At 38.2% G+C, this 23,057-nt stretch overlaps 1 protein-coding gene across 1 annotated transcript in view; it reads right to left on the reverse strand.

Moving 5' to 3' along the window:
* Nucleotides 1-23,057, reverse strand: part of LOC137440723 (uncharacterized) — a 69,221-nt gene that overhangs the window by 24,021 nt on the left and 22,143 nt on the right. Inside the window, exon 3 of the mRNA XM_068137213.1 lies at nt 3,213-3,372. Coding sequence (XP_067993314.1) covers nt 3,213-3,372 — 160 coding nt within the window. The remainder of the gene's footprint in view (nt 1-3,212; nt 3,373-23,057) is intronic.

Below are 23,057 nucleotides of genomic sequence, written 5' to 3' on the forward strand. Positions count from 1 at the left end.
TCCTTTTGTTTCATTGTTAAGCCAGTGCACAGCTAAGGTGGGAAGAAGGAGGAAGATGGGGGCATTGAATTGGAACAAAGCTGATGTTCTTAAGAGCATCCAGGGGCTAAGGAGTGTTTCCTGTCATGGAACAGCCTGCAAAGGGCCCAGGTGGGTCTTGTACCACTAGTGACAGCTTCTGGGAAGAAGCTCCCTCAGGCAGGTATAAATCAATAAATACTCTGCTGCAAAGGAAAGGTAGTTGAGAGACATTCCAACAGTTCTGTGTGAACTGCATATTATTATAACCTCAGGCAAAACAAAGCTGACAAATGGTATCACTTTCACTCCAAATGGGTGGCAAGCATCCAGGAGAACACTGAAATGTTAAGGACGCTAAAAAGAATGGGAATACCACTGTTTAGTTTAGTCTGAAATCTGTCTCCAATGTCTATGCCTAGCCACTGAAGGAACATGGCTTATATTTTCTTCATTATATTATTCCAGTAAGTTTATTGGCAATAGAAGTGACAATCCTTAAAGCAGTGATTAGAAATGACACAAAGTGATTTTTAATAGGGTACTAAAATTTGAAATACAGCAACAGTAAGATCATTCCTAATCTCTGATCATACTATTTTTGCCAAAGCAACACTTGAATGACTTTGACTCTTAATTAAAATCAGCTAGTTGAAGCAGAGGAATATACTATCATGCACAGGAAAGTGCTTGGATGAATTGGTACCACAGTGCTGTACCACTGAGTTTTAATTTGCTCAGCTACACATGGCCAGTCCAGTCTACCGTCTCTCACACATCACTGACATTAAGCTCCTGCTTAACTTGTACTCTCAATAATTTCCCTATCATCAGTCATTAGGAATCCAGCTGGATTCAAGTTTCCTGAATTTTCTTTCAAGTCATCAAAAGCCTCACACAGAAGATAGCCAAAGCCCTCAGAAAGCAGACTCTAGCCTGAAAAATACCCCCAGCATTTCCTGGTGCTGACAATTACTGCAAGGAACATCTCTTCTGAGTTGAAAGTGCACACTACTTTGGCTGTGCCGTCTCTAACACCTGCACAGTAGCATGTGTTTGTAAGCCCTTTCACCCATATATACAGAACATAATATTCACGGTTTCCTTCCTGGAGAGAAATTTGGGGGAAACAGGGAAGAGAAAGGAGAGCATCATGTTAGAGAGGAGCCATCTGTCTGAAATGTGGGTTTAAAAACAGACTAATTTTCTAATGTAAAACCAGCTCAGATAAAAACAATTACTTTGAGTTCTTTCTATCTTCTTCAGGGAAGTACCTTCACAACAAAACTCACTGGCAGTAGATGTGATAGCCTTTAAAACAGCTGTTTGAAAAGAGGCAAGTTTTCAAGTTGTGAAAACACTAGAAATAGAACCATAGTGGAATAACAAAAAAATTAAGTGTTCCTGTGACTGATCCAATCAAAACAAAGTTTGTATTTCACTTAACTGATAAGCACAAGTTGTCCAACTGCTTCAGAAAATCTTTAAATCAATCCAGACATGAGCATGACATTCATAGCAGAATTCCCATACAGTCAAGGAAAATTAAAAAAGATTCCCAAGTTATGAGCAAGGCAGGCTGAGACTGATCAGAAGTACAGAAAACAAGAACCATAAAGGATTTCTTCAGTATTTGTGCTGACAGCTTTTGCAACCTGTTAAAGAACATTCTTCACTTGAAAATTCTAAACATGAAAAGTATTTCAACTCTAAAATGGCAGGAGGAGGGAGCATCAGCCCTCACAGAGAGAGCTAATGTGTCCACCCCCTCCCCTCAAAACCAAAAAAACCTGCATTATACAAACACATTATAAAACTTGTTCTGAATTTATCAGGAAGTCCAAATATATCTGCTCCCTTGTTAGGATCTGGGCATTCTGTACATCCAGCTAGATCTGACTGGTCTCTGGTGCCATGTAAGAAAATAATTTAATGATACAAGTTAGAAAAAAAAATATATTTAAAAATATATTAAAATTTAAACACCAAGTATGTTTGCTGAGGGGTGGGTAGCCACTGGAATAAATGAGAACTAATGCTAAACAATATATATGTTATTATTATTGTTATTATTAAACATTACATGCAACATGGTAAAAGAATTCTAGAACTATCTCAGATTAATTTGTCAAGATTCACTATCAGCCCATTTGAATAATTTCTCAGCCACTTAGTACCATTCTACACAAGTCTCTGGATTAATTTATCTGGATTGACATGGATGCTTTCAGCTTAGTGCTATTATATCACTTAAAAAGCAAATATGCTAAACTGAAGATAAATACATAGGACAACCCCCCTTTCTTTCTCTCTCACTTCAGCATGATGAAAGTGCTCTTTAATATCCCATTACTCCTGCTTGCATCTTGGTTTTCTTCCAACACCCTTCCACTCTAAGTTCAGGCTTCACATCTTCACTTTTAAGACTCCATAAATCCCTGCCCTTCCAAAATCTCTCTTTAGTGCCTCATATACTGTGGACCTCGGTCTGCTTCCTTAAACCTTTCATCTCCATTTCTTCACCTGTGGTGGGTTTTTTGTTTGTTTTGGTTTTAATGCTACTGTTCCTGTTCTTGAAGCTATCCAGTACAGAAAACAGCCCAGTCTCCAACATAAACCTCTCCTAAAAACTATCTAAAACAAGACCAGCAAATAATGCTAAACACCTTATTCAGCAGGCTTTCTTCAATGTGGCACCACCTGAAGCCTATATTGGTTCTTTGCATGGTGCTGTTGACCTTTTCTAGGACTTCCTCTTTATTGAACATGAGTTGGGGAAAAAAAACCCACAACAAACTAGAAATAAATTACTTTACTTTCTGACTAGAAGTCATTTTGTCTTCCTGTACATTAAAATAAAATATCAGTTATGCATAAATTCAAGACACCTGCTATTAAAGTAATTGTTAAAAACAGTTATTGACATCTTCAGTAATGATGCATTTAAGCTTATGCAAATTTGATGTGTAGATGCAGAAATTTCCCTAGCTGCATATGTAGAGTTTACAGAACATTTTAACACAAATGCTTCTTATGCTGTATCCCAGTGGTTCGTATTCTGAATGCAGAAATGGATAGCAAAACCACTGTTTATCCTTTAGAATAAGCATTAACTTTCTTTTTCTTTTTTTAAAGTAGATACAAAAGGTAAAGAGTCACTGCTTTAGAGGTGGATTTGGTTCAAAGCAACTTACTGCAACTTATGGCATGCCATAGTAGTGCTCGCAGGCTGGCCGAAGTCTGTTCGTTGAATGACACCCGGTGGCCACAAAAACGAACAGCAAGGCGTTCTCCGGGCCCTCTACCCCTCTCTGAGTTACAGCCAGGGATCAGCTGGAAGTTCGTCATAGGAATCTACAAAAAATGGGATAAGCCTGCATGAATTTCAAAGTAATATACACACTGCGTGAGTAAATAACACATAGTAGTTTGGACTAGTATATGCCATTTAATTATTAATTTAAGTACAATTTTTTAAAAGCAATAGTTAATGGTTTCAGAATACCCCAAATCAACATTCTTGGTTTATTTCAGTGTTTTGTTCTGGAAATGGCTAGCAGCAGCCGAGCAGTGTTGCCAAAGTATGACTATGCAGGTTCTGGATTAAGCCACAAGCTGCTATTCCAAGGCATGGAAGATTAGTTCATCTGTTCTTAAATTGCAGGGACTGAAATGCATTTATTCAGCTTTAATTTATAGGATGAAGAACTCCAAATTCAAGACATACATTGTTGTGCTTAAAATAGCTTTGAACAAAGTGAAACAGTGTTTCAATAAATCATCATGTACCAAGCAAGGCATCATGCTTTGGAAAAATAATTGCTATCTGAACATCACTCAGAATTAGGAGCTTCTTGCTACATATTTTGTTCTGCTTAAGCACCATCTGAGCCAGAGAACAGTTTTTCTTAAGTAACAGCCTAGCCAAAAATAATTTGATGTTTTCTAAAGGTAATAAGAAATGCACTGTTTTGAGGGGGAAAAACAAGAACACGTCAGCACAGATTTTTGGTGTTACATTCTTAGGACTCTTGGCAAGTGAAATGGAAAGGGGATATTTATTGCTTTTCAGTTGTGATTTGTCTCCTTTATTTTTCATATTGGAGTCAAAATTCCTGGTGATGTCATAAGCCTCTTTCTCCTAGCTAGGAATATCACAGAAGACAATGGCTCTTCATTTCTGTTAAGAAATAACTGGTGTGTTGTTTTTGGTTTTGTTGTTGGTTTGGGTTGTTTTCCTATATTAACTGCTAAGCCAATTAAAAGCATTTCACAGACATCCTTACACAATGGAATTTCATAAGGCAATGGAAACTCTCTGCTTCACTTGGCAAGACTTGCACCATTATCCTCACTGGACACCAGTGTAATGGAGGTGGCAGGTATGTATCTAGCCATTATGACTCTGAGCCCTGGAAACTGGTTTACTACTTTCTCATCTCAGCTGTGCCTTGTCATCTTTGCTGAAGAAGATAAGGGTTAAAACAACAAAGATGTTTGTTTACACAAGAATAATAAAATTATTCAAGTAATTTGTCTGAAGTAATAGTTTAATAAAATACCTTAGCATACAACATCTGAAAGAGATTACCACTCAATACAAAAGAGCACACACAAGGCAAGTGTAACAAACTGTACCAGCCTGGAAACAATGACAAAAATGTGTCATTTTTCAGTAAATTACACACATGTACTTACCAGACAACCAAGTATGCAAGAATTTAAAGCTTGTGGCAGACCCAGTGACTGAACGAAATCTAAACAAATAAAAAGCCTAGCAATGAGAAGAATGATCTCCCACTGTATTTAGTTTAAAGCTAAATAATGCCAGGAGACATGTGAAGCTCTTGGATTGTGCTCATTGGTAATCCTTGAGATGAAGCCAGACCAAAAATAGCACTGAGAAGGTAGATGAAGGGTTAAAATGCAGTCATGTAAACTGCTGCCAGCTGCCAGAGCTGAGCTGGGATTCAACGCTCTGTGTTCCAACAAGCAAAGTTGGGACTGAGTAGCCCTCAGAGAGAGGCTAGTCCAAGCACCTCTTTTGATCTTGTTCCTCAGTGGATGCAGTCATGTTGCAAGAGCTGAAAAGTTTTAAATGTTTTCCATTTGTTTGTAAGTTCACTTGCTTTTTGTTCAGTGAAGAACAAAATCTTATCATTATCTGGGAAATATAAATACCAATTGCCAACCTACTACTATACTTTTGCACTCCCTTTTCCACCTGCTCTCTTACACTAGATTTGTATGTTAAGCCAAATAATGATTTAAATGTACTAGGCTCAGGTGTGGCAAAACAAGTTTACAGTATCAGTGTACAATATAGGGAAGGTCCAAAAATCACACAGTATGGTATTTCAGACTGTCGCATTTACACCCACATATACTACCATTACACAAGTGCCACCACCTTTATACAGATCCATATATATGTATATGTTCTATATTAATACAAATGAAATATGGCTGTGGAATAAACCTGATTTGAGGAAGCCAAGCAATCACATAAGGAAGCAATGGTAATCTCAATAATAGCATTTCTGAACAGTGCTTTCTTTCCTGTATTAACACTAAGTCTGATGCGGAGTAAAATGTGTTGCATGTAAAAGACACGGGATCTGCATGTTACTGTAGGTTCTACCATTCCATCTTCCACACCTTCCTCCATAAATCCTAACACACTCGCAGGTTCTAGAAGTGAAGGTATGACAATGATGACAGCACCATCTCCAAACTCATGGGAGTCAGGCAAACAACAATCACAGAGCAGTCGCATCCCTGATGCATTCTGAACTCATTCTAACTTCCAGGTAAGTGAGAAGTGAAACATAAAAAGTCTCTTTGTAGTGAACATCTCAAGTAAACTCTCTATTGATGTTTAGTTGCTAACTCATTGAATTGTTTTCAATGAAAGCTTTTATTTTCAGGTGGTGGTTTATTTTCCTATAATAATATAGGATATACCATATCTGTTATATATAACAGTCACAGCTGTCACATTTTATAACTTCTCCCCATGGGTTATCCTATTGTGACTTTACAAAATCTCTCAAATGAATCTCTGTGTAGGTCATTTTGCACTCCTTTGTGAAGGTTTCTTCCATTTTTGGCATGACAATCCAAAACTTGACAGACACAGTAATATTTGGTCTTGGTATTCACTGTTGCGGGGCTCTGGCTTATATGTTCATTTGCATACCGTATTTTAAATCATTCCCTCTGGCCGTTACTGCTTTGCAGCACAATTTTGGGTTTAAGTATTGTTTCATGCAAAAAATCCCAAATATTTTGCTACAGAGGTGAAAGATAAATGCATTTTGATATATCGCAGGATAATTCAATATCAGCTCTTTAAGTTCTGGAAAATATTTTCTTTCTTGCATTTTTTTTGTCCTCCTCTCTCATCACATTTACTTCCATGTCTTTTCTTATATGACCACCCTTGGCTGGAACTCCTTTTCTAATCTGCACACTCACCATCTCCTGCCCTTTAAAATATTTTAACTAACAGGGCCATAAACTCATTTCCAATTCCAAGAGGCATATACTCCCCCATCACTGAGAGGCTGCAGTGGAGATCTCTGTTTTGCCCAGCAGGATATACTTGGCTTTTCATTCCATGCTGAGCTGGTGACATTGCACTTATAATACTCGATTAAAACAAATAAACAACACAACCTCTTTATAATGGGGAAACAGACAAATGAATCAAGTAGAGAAAACAAAGGAGAAATTAAAAAATCCTGGGACACAGTTGTAGCAAAACTGCAGCAGAAAGCCCTCCTTTACTGAACATGAATGCAGTTGCCATACATAGTGACTGTAAACACTGCAGGCAGCTATTTATACACATTTCTGTGAGGAGTCCAAGGACAAGAAGACATCTATGTCATGCAAGGCTGACACTCTGCTAAATAGATATCAAGAATCAAAAATCCCTCTACCATGGTATATTATACAACTTGAGAATTAATTTGTGGGGATCACAAGAATACTAAGTCTTCATTTTAAATACTTCTGGATCGTTTTCCAGTATCACTAGTTCCTGTAAGCAGACTAGAATTGATTTTACTTTTTTGTTTGCTGACGAGAACTCAAGGCATTACTACTTGATAGTAAACTCTATCAAAATTTTACTACTGAGTAAGCACATGGTTTTTACTGCACTGTAAGCAAGTCTTTTAAAGTTATAGTCATTTACAAATCCAATTATGGAAGAAAAGGTGAAATGGATCATGCTTTCTGTTGCAGAAACAGAACAGAAACTTCATACAGCCATTTGAATTGCTAGCAGAAACAAAGATGTAAAAGAAGTTAAAGAAATTGGCTTTTAAAAACTTAGCAGAGTAAGTCAAATGGAAAATTACAAGAACGTAGAAATGTTAGTTATATAGGAAGTAGCATTCTATTGAGCATGTGGATTGTGCAAATAGGGTTTTATTTAGTGACTTCACTTGTTTCAACAGCTCAAATGACTGCACAAATAGCAACTACTAGTAAATGCAACTATCTTTCTAAAAGACCAGTGTTGCCATGGCAACTCCATAGGGAAAAATCATGTGAAGTTCTAATTAAGATCAGGAATGCCAGTCTTACATTATGCTCAGTTTTCCACAGTAGAAGAAAGGGAGTAGCAGTGTCATTTGCACATAGGCCACACACAAAAGTAAGGAAGGGGAAACTAATAATGGGATGCTCATCTGGCAAATAAATGTGTAACTCAAGCAAGCTAGCAGAAGCAAAATCTTTGGGCTATTGTTGCTGGCATAAATCCTGTGTACCAAAGAGAAAAGCAAAATTCAGTACAAGTTCAGCATGGGATACTAAGATAGGGGCTGTTCAAACAGCCAACAGCAATCTGGTTTGGACTGAGTGAATATCACTTTCAGACTTCAGCTACGCATATGTGTAACATCATCTAAATTCCTTTATGAGGAATCTACCTTTTCTCTCTAGAAAATTACTAATCCAGAAATCATATATTTATTTCCTTCAAGATGTGCCAACTGTATGTCATGGTTGGCCTAATTTAAAAAAATTTGCTTGATTCTCTCTTGCTACAAATTCTTACACGAAGAGTCCAAGGACATTGAGAACAGTTCATTTTTCCATAAAGATGAGTGCTGCCCCTTAAAAGTCAGAAGTAGCCTACACATCATAAATTTCCAGTTAAGCCTTCTGTATTTTGGTCATTAAAATATTAGCATTTTGAAAAATCCACAACACAGCAACAGAACATCATAACATTTTAAAACAATAGAAAATTTCAGATTCCTTAGGATGTTATTTGCTTTAGCATATGACCTTATATATAGCCAAGATAAGTGTCCTAATAGAGAAAGAAGTAAAAAAAAATTCAAAATCTCTGGGTTAAGATAAAGAGTTTAATGAGACCATATGGTATGGAATTACCCTAGCGAAATGCAGAAGCAGCAGCAGAAGCCAGCAATAAAAACAGCTCCCCCCATGCAAGTATGCAGCAGCCAACACAGATGAAAAGACTAATACCCCCAAACCAGAAACTAGAAGCGGAACCCTCTCATGTTACGATCTGCACTTCCACTGAAGCCCCACTTTGCTCCAGCCGGCACTTTCGCTTTGAAGCTGGCATGACAGCATCACGGTACTGAATACACATCAGCAGATTCAGCTCAACCCATGACATCATGTATTACACTAAACATCAACTTGGGGTACTGCCAGAGTGCCTGAGGATGACTAATGAGGATGACTAATGTGTGATGGAAGATTCAGTGCAACCAAAAAGGCTGAAGTATCTTGAAATGAAAATCCTATGCACAAATGTAATACCATTGATATCCCTGAAATATCCATTTGGAAAACTATTGAAAAAGTGACGTTCTAAGCACACAGGGAAACCATTAATATGTGGCTTAGTATCGCTTTAGCTAAGTTTGAATAACATCAGTCATCACATCAGTTATTATGACTTCTCCTCTAGATGCATCAGTACAACTAAGGCATCTCAAAAAAAGAAGCAAAAACACTACTTCCAAAAATCCAAACCAAACCACAACAAAACAAAACCCTCTTCCAGAATAAATGTTATATGATGCTGTATTATCACAATTCTCAGGTAAAAGTCTCTCCTTTGACAAGAGCAACACTTGCTACAGATATAGCACCAGTCATCATCTCAGTCTTAATTTATCATAATATATTAGAGAGATGAATGAAGCACAATGTCCAGAAGACAACACTTTGGGGAAAAAAAGAAATCAAAGAGGAATGAAAAACACACTGGATTTTGGTTTTTTCCTTTGGGTAGTTTTGGTGACAGTGATCTAAGTCAATGACTAATCTACAAGCATTGCTACTGCAATGTTACATGGCATGGCATTCTACACTTGACATTCTTTGAAGTTGTTTTCCTGGAAATGGAGCAAAAGATTGCAATGGCTCATAAGAAATTGCATCTTTTAAAGGCAAACAGAACTAATTTTATTTTTACTTTTAAAATTAGGTCTTATGGCCATTCAGATAAATAAACACAGTGCAGTAAATAGTAATGCAAATAAGCCACTAATTAAAAGTGACTATGGTCTTCAAAGGTCTGCAGCTTATGGTGAGCTTTTATGTAAACTACTGGGAAAAAATGAAGTTTGATTTAAGAATATGTTCTATTAAGCTGATATGTAAGAATATGTAAGAAGAATGACTTTCATACACTCTGAGTACATGGCTGAATTGAAAGGTTAACAGTATTTTTCTTTAAATAAATTACCACCTCATCACAGTTTCACTTGTAGGAAATGAGTCATGAAGCAATGATTTCATGGTTATGGTTGACCATCACTCAGGTTATTTAAGATGCAAAAGGCTACAAAACATATGGAAGCATTATGCTTAAGTACTTTGTGATATAATTTGGGAACATTCCAGACAAGAGTCTTTCACACATATATATATATAATATATATATATATATATACTCTCTCTATATATACTATATATATAATATATATATATATATATAGTTCATAAGAGACGACTATGAAACTATGAAGGGAGGTTGTAGCCAGGAGGGGGTTGGTCTCTTCTCCCAGGCAACCAGCACCAGAACAAGAGGAGACTCAAGAGGTGCAGTCTCAAGCTGCCCCAGGGGAAGTTTGGGCTGGAGGTGAGGAGAGAGTTCCTCCCAGAGAGAGTTGTTGGCCATTGGAGTGTGCTCCCCAGGGAGGTGGTGGAATCGCTGTCCCTGGGGGTGTTCGAGAGGGGACTGGACATGGCGCTTGGTGCCATGGTCTGGTGGGCATGAGGTGTTGGGTGACACAGGTTGGACTTGATGATCTTTGAGGTCTTTTCCAGCCTTAGTGATTCTATGATATCCTCCAATCCCTTTACTGAAATACAGAGCACACCTACAAAACTACAGATTGAAAATGTATTGATGTTCAATAAAATTTACTTAGAATAAAAGAAAATACATAAGGAAAAGAACCCTAAAACATCTCAGACACTAAGAATATTGCTTCCCCTCACTAAAATCAGTTTGACAGTCATGTTTTATTTTCCAAATTTTAAATAATCAAAGAAATGTTTTGTTACTGATTAAAAATTTGATATTCAATCCAAATCCTCAGAGGAGGCAAAAAAGAAAATCCACTGTGAATTCATCTTTGAATTTGCCACTTCTGGTCAGGGTTAAACATTCTCTACGCAATAGTACAACAAATTAGAGAAAGCTAGTTTCATACAGAGGCTCTCTCTCTCTCTATATATATATATATAATTAAAAGTACCTCACTATAAACTCATGACCAAGGCAAAAATTACCATTTCTTTGTCTGTACCACACAAAAATTTTTCAGGAACAATTTAGCCAAATTCTTTTGCAGAAGAATTTGTTCAGCCTCACATTTTTCACACTATTGATTTGGATTTTCTGGACTTTATTAGTCTTCCATACCTATTTTTACACCAGTTCCACTGCCTTCAGCTCAATTATTCCCTGTTCACTGTTAGACATCAAGTTTCATGTAACTGTAAATCAGATCAATGACTCAACCATGTAAATCAATCAAATTTACACTGCTGATCATGTAAGAGGTCAGTCTTTTATGATTCACTTGTGCTATGAAAATTATTTGAATGAGAGAAGGACAGTTACATTAGGACACTTAATGACTTCCACAGAAACCAATGCATAATACTGACTGCACTGTGACATCACGTATGACAGCTGTGGTATTGTGGTTCTTAGCTAGGGTAAATTCACACAAATTTACTGGCTGTCACCTCTGTAAACAAAGACTTATTACAGGCTCCTCAATAAGTTACCAACCAGTGTTAGTTTCTGTGCAATGGAACATGGAAAAATAGATTAGAAATAGTTTCCAATACTCAATTATGTGCATATATAGACACTTACTCATCTCCCCCTTTCCTTCTTCCTCATTAGAACACATCTTAGGGAACACTCCTACAGGAATCCAGTCAAGAAAGATATAAAAACCCATTATATTCTCACTTCATTCCATCCCTTCTCCTTGAAAACAAATTTTAAAACTCAGTCTCCTTACCTCCCGAGGTCTCAATCTCTTTCTGCAAGAGTAAAGCATCTTGCATGAGGAAGTGCAGTCCTGAGTCTAAAGATTCTTTATCTGTCTTGGTCAACTTCTATTATGCAAATAGCTGCATATAGACACAGCCTTGACAACAATTACATGGGGATCTATACACATCTAAAATTTCTGAATGGTGTTTTAGAAGATCATAGAACCACTAAGGCCAGAAAAGACCTCTGCAGTCATCAAGTCCAACCCTGGCACAACTGCCATGGTCACTAAACCATATCCTGAAGCAACACATCTGCATGCTTCTTGAACAACTCCAGGGATTACAAGTCTACCACCTCCCTGGGCAGCCTGTTCCAAATCCTCATCACTCTGTCAGTAAAGAAGGTTTTTTCCTAATGTCCAATCTAAACCTCCCCTGGCACAACTTAAACCCATTTCCTCTCATCCTATCTTTGTTGCTTAGTTGAAAAGACCAATGCCAGCCTCACTACAACCTCCTTTCAGGTAGCTGTAGAGAGAAATAAGATCTCCCCTTAGCCTAATCTTCTCCAGACTAAACAACCCCAGCTCCCTCAGCTGCTCATTGTATGACATGCCCTCCAAATCCCTCAGCAGCCTCTCTGCTCTTCTCTGGACATGGTCCAGGACCTCAGTGTTTTACTTATACTCTGGTGCCCAGAACTGAACACAGTACTCCTGCCATGGCTACACCAAGGCTGAGTACAGAGACAAAATCACTTCCCTACTCCTGGTGGACACACCGTTCTTGATACAGGCCAGGATGCCCTTGGTCTTCTTGTCCACCCGGGCACACTGCTGGCTGATATTCAGCCAGCAATCCATTAGCACCTCTAGACCCTTTGCCACTGCTTTCCAGCCACTCTTCCGCAAGACTGTAGTGATGCTTGGGGTTATTGCAACCAAAGTACAGGACCTGGAACTTGATCTTGTTAAATCTCATTCCATCAACCTCAGGCCACAGACTTAACCTGTCCAGATCTCTCTGTAGTGCCATCCTACCCCCAAGTAGATCAACACTCCCACTCAACTTAGTGTCATCTGCAAGCTTGTTGATGGCGCACTGGATCCCCTCATCTAAATCATTAATAAAGGCATTAGACAGAACTGGCCCCAGTACTAGGCTCTGGGGGCTCTGTCTATGCCACGGACCACAAGTTCCTTGAGGAGAACACTGTGGGAGATGGTGTTAAAAGCTTTACTGATGTCCAGGTAGACAACATCCACAGCATTTCCCTCATCTGCTGGGTGGGTCACCTGGTCATAGAAGGAGATTAGGTCAAGCAGGAAATGTTACAATCAAAGGTTATGATTACATAAAACCATGGATCATAGAATATAAAATATTCTCAAACAGCAGAAGCCTTCTGCATTTCAACTGGAGAAAATTGTGTAGTGTTCACAATTCTTACTGCATATCTGACAATAAAAAGTTTCAGTGAATGTATATTGGATTATATTGCCAATGCTGATAGCCACATATGAAGCATAGTAACAGATATATATGATATCATAAAAGCAGGAGACAAACACTAATACCAATCCAATAACTATTATCATGTTACGCAACCAAGTCATTTTTACTCAGTAAATTCAGAGTTAGGAACAAATCCTAAGGACGTTGTTACAGAAAGCAAATTTTACTTTAGGAGAGAAATATTAATAACTTGGACACCTTCCCTACCACCTCCACTTCCCACAGTTGTTACAGCTTGTGTCCACATCACAGGGCATTTCAATTAGCAGAGTTCTAAGAGCTAGAAGTGACATAAGCATTATCTGTACATCACTGCTTAAAAGGTTATGATTGATCTTGCAATATCAGCTTAGTAGACACATTGTATAACGCTCTTAACAAAGCAAACTTTATGCAAGTATGTCTATAGATGAGATGCATAACTGCCTTAAGACACAAGACATATCAAATTAAGTATTTGATTAGATCTTGACGAGCACATCACAAAAGGACAGTTTTAGAAGAATTTGCCAATTAAAAATAAAATGCCATTAGAAGAAAGAATTTGGACTGGCTTAGCAAGGTAAGACCTAAATATCTTGCTTTCACTTGAAGGCAAAGGCAAGAGGCTAACTCACTCTTTAAAGAAGAAAAACAAGACAAGCCCTTTCATCTTTGGGAGAAAACTTGTGCTGAGCCTAACACCAATGAAAGAGCTTCCAAGTTCAACTCAGTTCTTCAGTGACACTTGCAGCACAAGCAGCAATAACTTCTAGAAAAGCATTAGTAGGTTCTCTGTGTGCTTTGTTTTACCATATTACAGTCACAGTTTGCCAGCTGCTCCAAGCAAAACAAGTAATACTGTTGGCACGGGAACTGTTTTTGAAAAAGTAACTAGAGCTACATAAAACCTATCAGAAAGAAAAATGGGTATTCTTCTCCTAGTTACAGAATAACAACTACAGTAATAAAGAAAAAATCTACAGTATTGCACCCTGCATTCCTTTTGCCTTGCAGCCTTTCTTCCTTTAATTGGGTTTTACTTTTCAAACCATTCTTTAGACTTAACTCTTGTGCAACAGAGGTAAAAAGAAAAACAACCGGAAACAGCAATAACAAAACTAAACCTAAACCCAAGCAACCAACCAGAAAACCTAAATACTCAAACAAGGCTATCAAAACTTTCCCATTGTGATACAGACAAAACGATGCTTCCTGGGCCTGGTGTCCCCACCTTTTCAAACAGCCAAAACGGCTTTGCAACTAGCTTTTCTGACCTTAGAATCCAGTGCAATAGCACATGAGCCTTTTTACCTTTACCTTCTACAACAAAGAAAGTGCAGTACATTTTTGATGGTGCACTTGACTATCATTGCTCATTTATAACCTTCCCCTAACTAAGGCTCGAAGGGCCTCATATTCCTGAACCAATATACTGCAAGCCTCCTATTTCTATGTAGCTATTCCTTTTTTTATCAAGAGAAAGGAATCTTGATTTGCAGGTCTAATAGAACACACTTTTTTTTTTTCCCCCATGGGTTTATCTTCTTCCTCTTTCTCTCTTTTTTTTTTTTTTTAATAATAAGAGTGGTGATTTCTAAATCACTGTAAGTCAAATCCATTAAGAATTCAGCTGCATGAGTTTGCCCTACCAAACAACAGAATGTATTTTATTCTGTTAAAAGACCACCAGCACACACGCCTACCTACAAGCACATTCATTCCCCAGTTGCCAATAACATCACTTTCTGTTAAAGCCTGAACTCTCCCCCTGCCTAGCTGGAATTTGACCTTATGTATTCAGTGAAAAGATACAGGATACTGCATACTTGGTTTTGTTTGGGGTTTGTATGGGGGGGTTGTTTGTTTTTGTTTATTTGGGTGGTTTTTTCCTCCTCATTAATTGATGCTGATGCACGAAACTATGTCCTAGACATAGTGCAGAATCCTCACATCTCCAGAGTGGGTTTTTTGTCCCATCCATGACCAGAGGAGTTTCTTCAGATTTACTTCTGAGTTTTCTGTGATATTTAACCAAAATTCAGATTTACTTACTTAAATAAAATGACATACTCTTAAATAATTTTAGTTTTACAATTGTTGGTAAGTCAGTTTGGTTAATATGATGAATTCAGTTCAAATATACCTGGATACAAAAAACCCCATGAATATTTTCTAACAGTTATGTTAAGATTATTACAGAAAATAAGAGCTGGATTTAATTTACATCAGAGTAGATCTGTTAATGAAAAAGTCTGAATCATTCCACAGAACAAACCTGGGGAACAAATATATCCCAGTCAATTTTTTTTCACTTCCAAGAAGACTGTTCCCATTCATATATGAATGCCTCTGATTTAGAGCTACTAAAGATTAAATATAGAGCCAGATCCCTCTCACCTTTCCACATATTTTCTTTCTATTTAGACTACAAATAGGATTTTAGGTATGTATCTCAAAAGGATTAATTCATCTCCACTATAAATCTAGCTCCTATACTGCAATCTAAGTTGCTCAAGTGCCCCATAGTCAAAACATAATTATGAATTGCAGCTGATTAATTCAAGGTGCAGAACTGGAGAATGGACTGCAAAATCCTTCCATAGCTTTCAAAATTATAGCCTTTCAGATCTACCCTGCTATAGAGTTGGTCACATTGCAGAGCTCAGATTTTGATTTATTATGTGCTTATGCACACTCAAAAGACACACTAATGAGATTTTCCCAATAAAAGCCTTACAGTCTCAGCTTCATTTAGATGCAGAGAGGACAGATTTTTCAGAAAGACATTTGCCTTTTTCTGATCCAACCATCCAAGGTTCTGTCTATGCAGAAAAGACTTCATATTCCAAAACACACTTAACACATTGCACAGTTTCCTCAGATCTCACATCTATATCAGATGGCAGAAGTCATATTAGAAGAAAACCAGGAAGATATTATGCTCATCTTATTTATTAAAAAATTCTTCATTCCATTTCCAGGATTACTCCCTTCCCCTCCCCCCGAATTACAGAGCAATTTATTAGGCAAAAAAAAGATGACCCATGTACACAAAATTAACTTTGCTAGTGTATTTATTAATTTATTTAAATATAAAGAATGTTGATTTCTAAATCATTTCCTGTGGGTCAAGACCAGAATGCTTGGCTACTTAGGTGCCTCTGTATAGATGCCTCTTTACAGAAGAAATTGGTTGCAGGATTTAGCCCAAAATCCAGGTGCCTGAAGCTTGTCATTCATCTAAGTTTACCACTGAACTTTATAGGAAACTATAGGACAGAAGTCATAGTCCTGAAGCACAATCACCTGTCTGATCCATTAGGCCTTGGGTATAAAGTATGTGCTGTCAGGTATGTTGGCAATGAGCCTTTTCTGAGGGAGAACACATCAGACACTCAACAGCTCATCTGTCTGGTCTGCAGTTCTACACTACAATAGATATTGCAAATGTTTCTCTCTCCCTCCCTGAAGATATTACCAAACCATTTGACTGTGTCCCTTCTGGAAAACCACTGAACACAGCTCTGCTGTCCCAGTGATGTACCGTTTGCATGCAGCACAACCCTCCCGGCCCCATGAAGGGAAACCACAATAGCTGGTTACAAGACTATCTACAGCAAAAGTCTGGGAGATGTGTTGACAATTTCTTTTAACCTTTTCTCGACAAACTGTACAATTCTTTTTCAACTCTTCTTAATTCAGTATGAAATCTTCTATTTACAGGTACCATAGGACATTATTTAATATTCAGATCATTTTTTCCTGTTATAAAATTCATTTTACCATGCAAGCGATCAGATTCTAGATGAAAGCTTATAACTGTTACCAAAATAAAACATGCAACAGCTGCCCCCCACCCCCCTCATGCCCTCCCATCTTTAAAATCCTGGAAGTTTACTATTGCCACATGTGACAAACAGTAAGTTCAACAAAATGGCTTACTAAAGTGCTGGCTTGGGATAATCACTCTTTACCTTCCTTTCTACTAGCTGAAGACCATGACATTCTACACTGATGCAACACACAGATTAATTTTCTTTTAATTCTCCATATTAGTTTCTGTGTGTTTGAAATCTGTTTAGTTTTCCCTTCCCTGCAACTGTCCAGAAAATACAAGGTTGCATTGTCCTGTAGAGCCTTTCAGATTTTTCCAATCCTTAGATGTTTCATAGACTTATTTTAAACTTGTTTTTACATCATACTGTATGCACTGAAGCCCTTTCATCATCACATGGTTTTCTTGTGAATGCTGCAGTGTGAACATTATAAATGTGACCACATGCAGACGCTGTAACATAAATAGCACGTGGCAGCTTCAGCTACTGTATACAAGATATTTCAGAAAGTCTTTCTAGCAGAGTGCATGCACTTTGTCTCCAGTTTCCAGACAACCTATCATATAGCACTCCAGTCAGCCAGGGCTTTTATGGGAAACACATGGTGAGTGAAAGTCACGACCTACTTTACTAACTAGAATGAAAAGAAACTTTGAAAACAGTGGGTACAGCTCCTTTTTCAGTTCCTCTGAGAAGTCACACCATGGAAATCAGTGAAACTACAGCAGTAAAATCCTAACATTACCCCAAAATCAAGACTTGATTGGGATAGCCAAATAAGGAAAATGTGTATTTTGATTCAGTGAGCATTAATATGAACAGATCCATCACAACTACCCTACCTGTGAGCCAGAGAGGTCCCTTAACAGATGCAAGCCACAAATTTTGGGTGACTCAAAGAGGTAAGACTGTATCTACACTAAGACATTTTCCTTTGACATTCAGTAGTATCACACCTCCTGCAATGCTGCTCTCTCCCACTTTTACCTGGTAGTGCTCTATCCCAGGATTTGGAGTCAAGAACAAGTGGTGGGCACTGGCGGCAGTAACAGGGAGAACTAAAGGCTGATTTACTACTTGGAATTTACTAGACAGCCAGTCTCAGGTTAGGGAAACACAGAAGTAACATTCGAAGCAGCATCCCTCTCAGCTGTGGCAATCTTGATCTAGCCATTAAGAGCTTTTCCTAAAACATGCAAATTGTAAACTTTTCAGGCAGAAGTTGGCTTTTAAACCATCAAGCAGACAAGATTTTCTTGCAAGCAACAAGAGTCAGCTTTTAGTTTCAACTTTATATTAAACACACAACGAACATAGTTGGGTTCCCGAATTCAAGGTTGCTGTACCTCCTTGCAGGAATGGTGCTCAAGGCTTTACAGCCTTTTACACGGAATTAACTATTTCAGAAATGTTGGATGAATGCACTTTGTAATTAGTAGCTTATCACAGATGACAACTTGCAGAAGAGACATTTCTGCAAATTAAGAAAAAAAAAAATTCTGAACTTAATTCTCTGTAACCCTGTATAAGGTGATGATAAAATTATAAGGTGGGGGCTCTCACAAGCAGAGAAAGGAACATGGACAAGTGTAGCTCCCTGAGCTTAATCAGAAGTGAGCTCTGTGTTGGCACTGGCAGAATTCCTCCCTCTGTATCACATACTGTGCTCCTAGTTGCTTGTGAAAACAAACAAAAAAACCCCACCACAATGTGTATTACTGGAAAAGGTCAGAAAACTGCATATGGTCATTCTAGGGGAGCAGGAAGCTTTTTACTTCCCCTTCTTTGGGGAGAAAAGAATGTGAACTCCCACCAAAACCACCAACTTTCTACACAGAAAAAGAAAAATCGCTTCCAAACGTTGGACCAATGTTAGGGTAGCAGGACTTACTCAAGGTAATGTTCTGCAGAAGTGAAAAAAGAAAGGTTAAAAAGAGCACCAGTAGCATAATCAATTTGAAAATGCCTGAAGCTTAAAACAGATTTATTTGCCTTCCCGTCTTTATTCCCTCTGTGTAAGCCACACATTGAAGATTTGCATTTGAAAAGGACTTGCTCATCCTCCCTCGGGGATCAAAGCAGAAGGAAATCTTAACTGCTGACTTCAGAACTTCATTAGTTCCCACAGCAACAGACCCATCACACACACACCCCAGTCAGCTCCGGGAACAGCTTCTCAATCACCTCAGACCTTGTTTGTAGCAACTGCACATTTCAGAGAAAAATGCATTTCACAGAGAGCTGCAGCATGAGAGTGATTCCTCTGGGAAGTCTAGTACCTCACTGTGTTGCTCACTAACTACACCAGTCTACATTACTTCACTCTTAAGTATTAGAGTTGGAAACTCATCAGCATGGCTTTGCAAGCAAGAGTTCCACATCTTACAGAATGAGAGTCCCTAAATATAAAGGAAATTATTAGGTTTACACCCTCTAAAAACTGCTTCTCAATAAACATCGTCATCCCATTACTTCTAGTCTCTACAACTGCTGGCTCTTATGTTTCTTCCTCACCATTTGTCCCTAAGATTTCAAATGCTTTAGCTGACATGTATGAACCAGGTGAAACCGATGATGACACAACCAAATGTGAATTTATAGAAGTATTTAGCCAAAGATCAGTGTATATTTCTGCATATAAAGTCATAATATACAACCTTGCCTTTTACCACAGTTACTGAAAAGACCATAGCTGCTTGTACCTGGTGCCATTCTCTTTTCTTCTGTGAAGAAAAATAAATACTCGCACAAATAAGGCTTAGTGATAAATAACGTAAATAGCCTCAAGAAGTAAATAATTTTGTCTCAGATGATTCACATGTTTGAAATAAGGCATGAACACAGAAGAAAAGCAAACTTTCTTTGGTCATAGATTCTACTGATTAATAATATTCTTTGGAGATGAATATCTTGGGCAGCAATCACTTTTACTGAGCAGCAGTATAAATATTCTGGAAGCAGTAAAAAAAAAAAAGGGAAAAAAAAATGAATGTACTGCCCAAGGAGGCAGCCTGAGAGCAGAGAAGGAAGGAAGAAGGAACATCTACTCCAAAGGAACATCTACTACTCCAGCACTTTTTCTTTTTTCTCCTGTGGGAAGTCATGGAATACTTTCTCCTCTGAGCAAAATGGTCTCCAGGGATGCAGCATATGAAAGACTTCAGGGAAAAGGTGAACAAAAATAGTCAATGCCATTTCCTTCCTCACCTCACATGTACGAAGGCTGGCATTTCCAGCTGGAAACAGAATTCATCATTTTGTGTTTAGGGGTCATGTAGATTTTTCTGTAGTCACATCAAGACATGCTTCGACTACCAGCTTAATATAATTTGTTTTTTTAAAAACATTTCAGTTGCTTAGATAGTGGTATTTGGGGAGAATAGAATAGAATAGGAATAGAATAAACCAGGTTGGAAGAGACCTTCAAGATCATTGTGTCCAACCCATCATCCAACACCATCTAACCAACGAAACCACTCAACCAAGCACCCTACACCTCCAATGACAGTGACTGCACCACTACCCTGGGCAGCCCATTCCAATAGGCAATCACTCTTTCTATGAAGAATTTCTTCCTAACATCCAGTCTAAACCTCCCCTGGCACAGCTTGAGACTGTGTCCTCTTGTTCTGGTGCTGGATGCCTGGGAAAAGAGATCAGCCCCTGCCTGTTTACAACCTCTCTTCAGGTAGTTGTAGAGAGCAAGAAGGTCTCCCTGAGCCTCCTCTTCTCCAGGCTAAGCAATCCAAGCTCCCTCAGCCTCTCCTCATGGGGCTTGTGCTCCAAACTCCTCACCAACTTTGTTGCCCTTATCTGGACACATTCCAGCAAGTCAACATCTTTCCTAAAGTGAGGGGCCCAGAACTGGACACAGTACTCAAGGTGTGGCCTAACCAGTGCAATGCAGGGGCACTAGATCAGATCTACTCTGAGACAAAGCAATCAATTGGAAAAAAAAAAAAAAAAACCACGCATATTTGAGTTATTACAATTTAAAAAAAATTAAAAAACACACTGTCCTACTTTATTGAGATGACTACCATGACAAAAACCATGTCAGATATTCTTCTACTGAAGGAGTTCAGCCTGTGTTATGAGTTCTGCCCAAAAATGTCCTGTCTAGAATTCAAGCAACTTCAGAAAGCAATGAGGAGAAAGAAGTGAAGTGGAAGGTTTGCTGGGATATGGAAGCATGCTCCAATTTTGATTCTATTGTCAACACATCTGTTGAAATATTTTCATATGCATTCATATTTCCCTCAAACAGTTCTTCAGTTTTGCATCCTGATAGGAGGAAAAACATGGCCTTTAAAAAAAATAAAAATCAAAATAGTCAGTCAGCATGCAGGTTCTGCTCTCAGAGTGAAACAAATGTTTATTTCTGTAGACACAAGGCAGAGCAATGAGCTTACTACCAGGCTACCTTATTATCCACATCAGGCACCTCTCTATTACAGTCTAAAGTGCCAACACGCAGAACATGTAGAGATGTACAGATTTTTCAGAAAGAGAGCTGGGATAATTTTTATTAGCAATGGAAAGAATGAAATAATTCATGAGGCAAAGCAAATCTCTATCTCTTCAGCTTCTCCATGCTCATGGATGTGATACAATTCACCAAAGCAGAGCATCTGTGAAAAATGGGGTTTCTATCTGCATCAGAGGTAGAAGGCTCACTGATTTTAAGTATATGCATTTTCCAAGTGATACTTAGCCCAGATGTCGTAAGCCTGACTATACTATACTTGAGATGGCTTATTCAAAACACCCTGTCCTATCTGGAACATTCACGATACACAAAAACCTTACAAAAAAGCAGTTTTCAGATCACTATGCCTGCAAAAGCATCACATTGTTTTAAATCCTACAGTTGCTTTTTTGTTATTCTACACAGGGTTTGAGGTCTCTGTATTAGCTATGTGTTGGGGGTCACTTGAATTGAATCATAGATTTGTCCCTGCCATCTCTGAAACAGTGTCTTTCTAGCGCTGAGTTGCAGCTTTGCAGAGGGTGAGGAGAAGAGGAAGAGCAACAATTTGGCATAAGAGATCCAAAGCAAATATGGCTACTGGCTTCAGTACTGGTAGCTCTACAAAAGGATATGCCAATAATTTCTGTTTTCCTTTCAGAGTATATTTTGGCACTGTTTACTTCATAAAAGCTGATCTAAGTGTACTGGGTGATGGAGCCCATGTTCTTTACTAAAGAGCAAAGAACAACTGAAAGGGCTGCTTCTTCAATACAACAAGCAAGCAGAATATTTTACATAGCAAGGATTTTTATCTTAAAGCAGTTTAGATCTGTTAACCTACACACCTAGAAAGCATCTTGATGGCTAATTATACAACTTTGCACTTCACTCTAACTGCTAACAGTAACATAACAACAGCTCCAATATTTTATTTCATGACATCACCTGAAAAAACCTCCATGCACAGTAGCCACTTCACTTTCCAAAATTTAGAATAAACCAATAAACCCACAGAGAGCACAGCTAAAGTAATTTTAACATTTTTCACAAAAAGAATTTATAGGCCCCCAGATTAAGTTATGAGAAATACACCACCAGACTCCTTGAGGACAGCAAGGTGACAGCAGCCAAATAGCTCTGGAAGGAACGTGCAGAATAGCATCTCGCCATCCTTTCCCAGGCAAACAGATTCAGATGTAATGAGAATCCTACTTCCACTACTGTCATTTAATATCCACCAGGAATTTCATTCACAATCCAAATGTTCATTACTGCTGCTATTTCTTCTTGTTATTTTTTCTTCCCCAGTCTCATTCCCTTGAAAGTTTCATTGTCTGTCACTTTTGCTGGAGAATGGTAGGTATAATTACAAAAGGACCTTCATTCCTTAATACCAGTAATGAAAGTGTCCAAGGTTCTGCCAAAATATTCAGTCAGCTCTTCTTTTTCAAGGAATCATTTTCATTATACTCTTCCTGTCACAAGCCCAAACTTCTGACTGCAGTCTGATTTGCTGCTCATATGTTTATAGGGCTACATAATTTTATTGAACCTTCAAAAAGAATTTATAGTGTCTGTGGAAACTAAAGCAGTTCAAATAAGACAAACCAACGACTAAAGCAGTATAACATGTTTCTTGGTCTCCCTGCAGCAATTTTTGCTTAGCCTCCTATTATATCCTTCCCAGACTGTAGGCATACTTCACCTACCAGTGA

This window comes from Melanerpes formicivorus, unplaced genomic scaffold, assembly GCF_026170545.1.
Source record: "Melanerpes formicivorus ecotype bairdi unplaced genomic scaffold, bMelFor1.0.p_v2 SCAF_4, whole genome shotgun sequence".
NCBI lineage: Eukaryota > Metazoa > Chordata > Aves > Piciformes > Picidae > Melanerpes > Melanerpes formicivorus.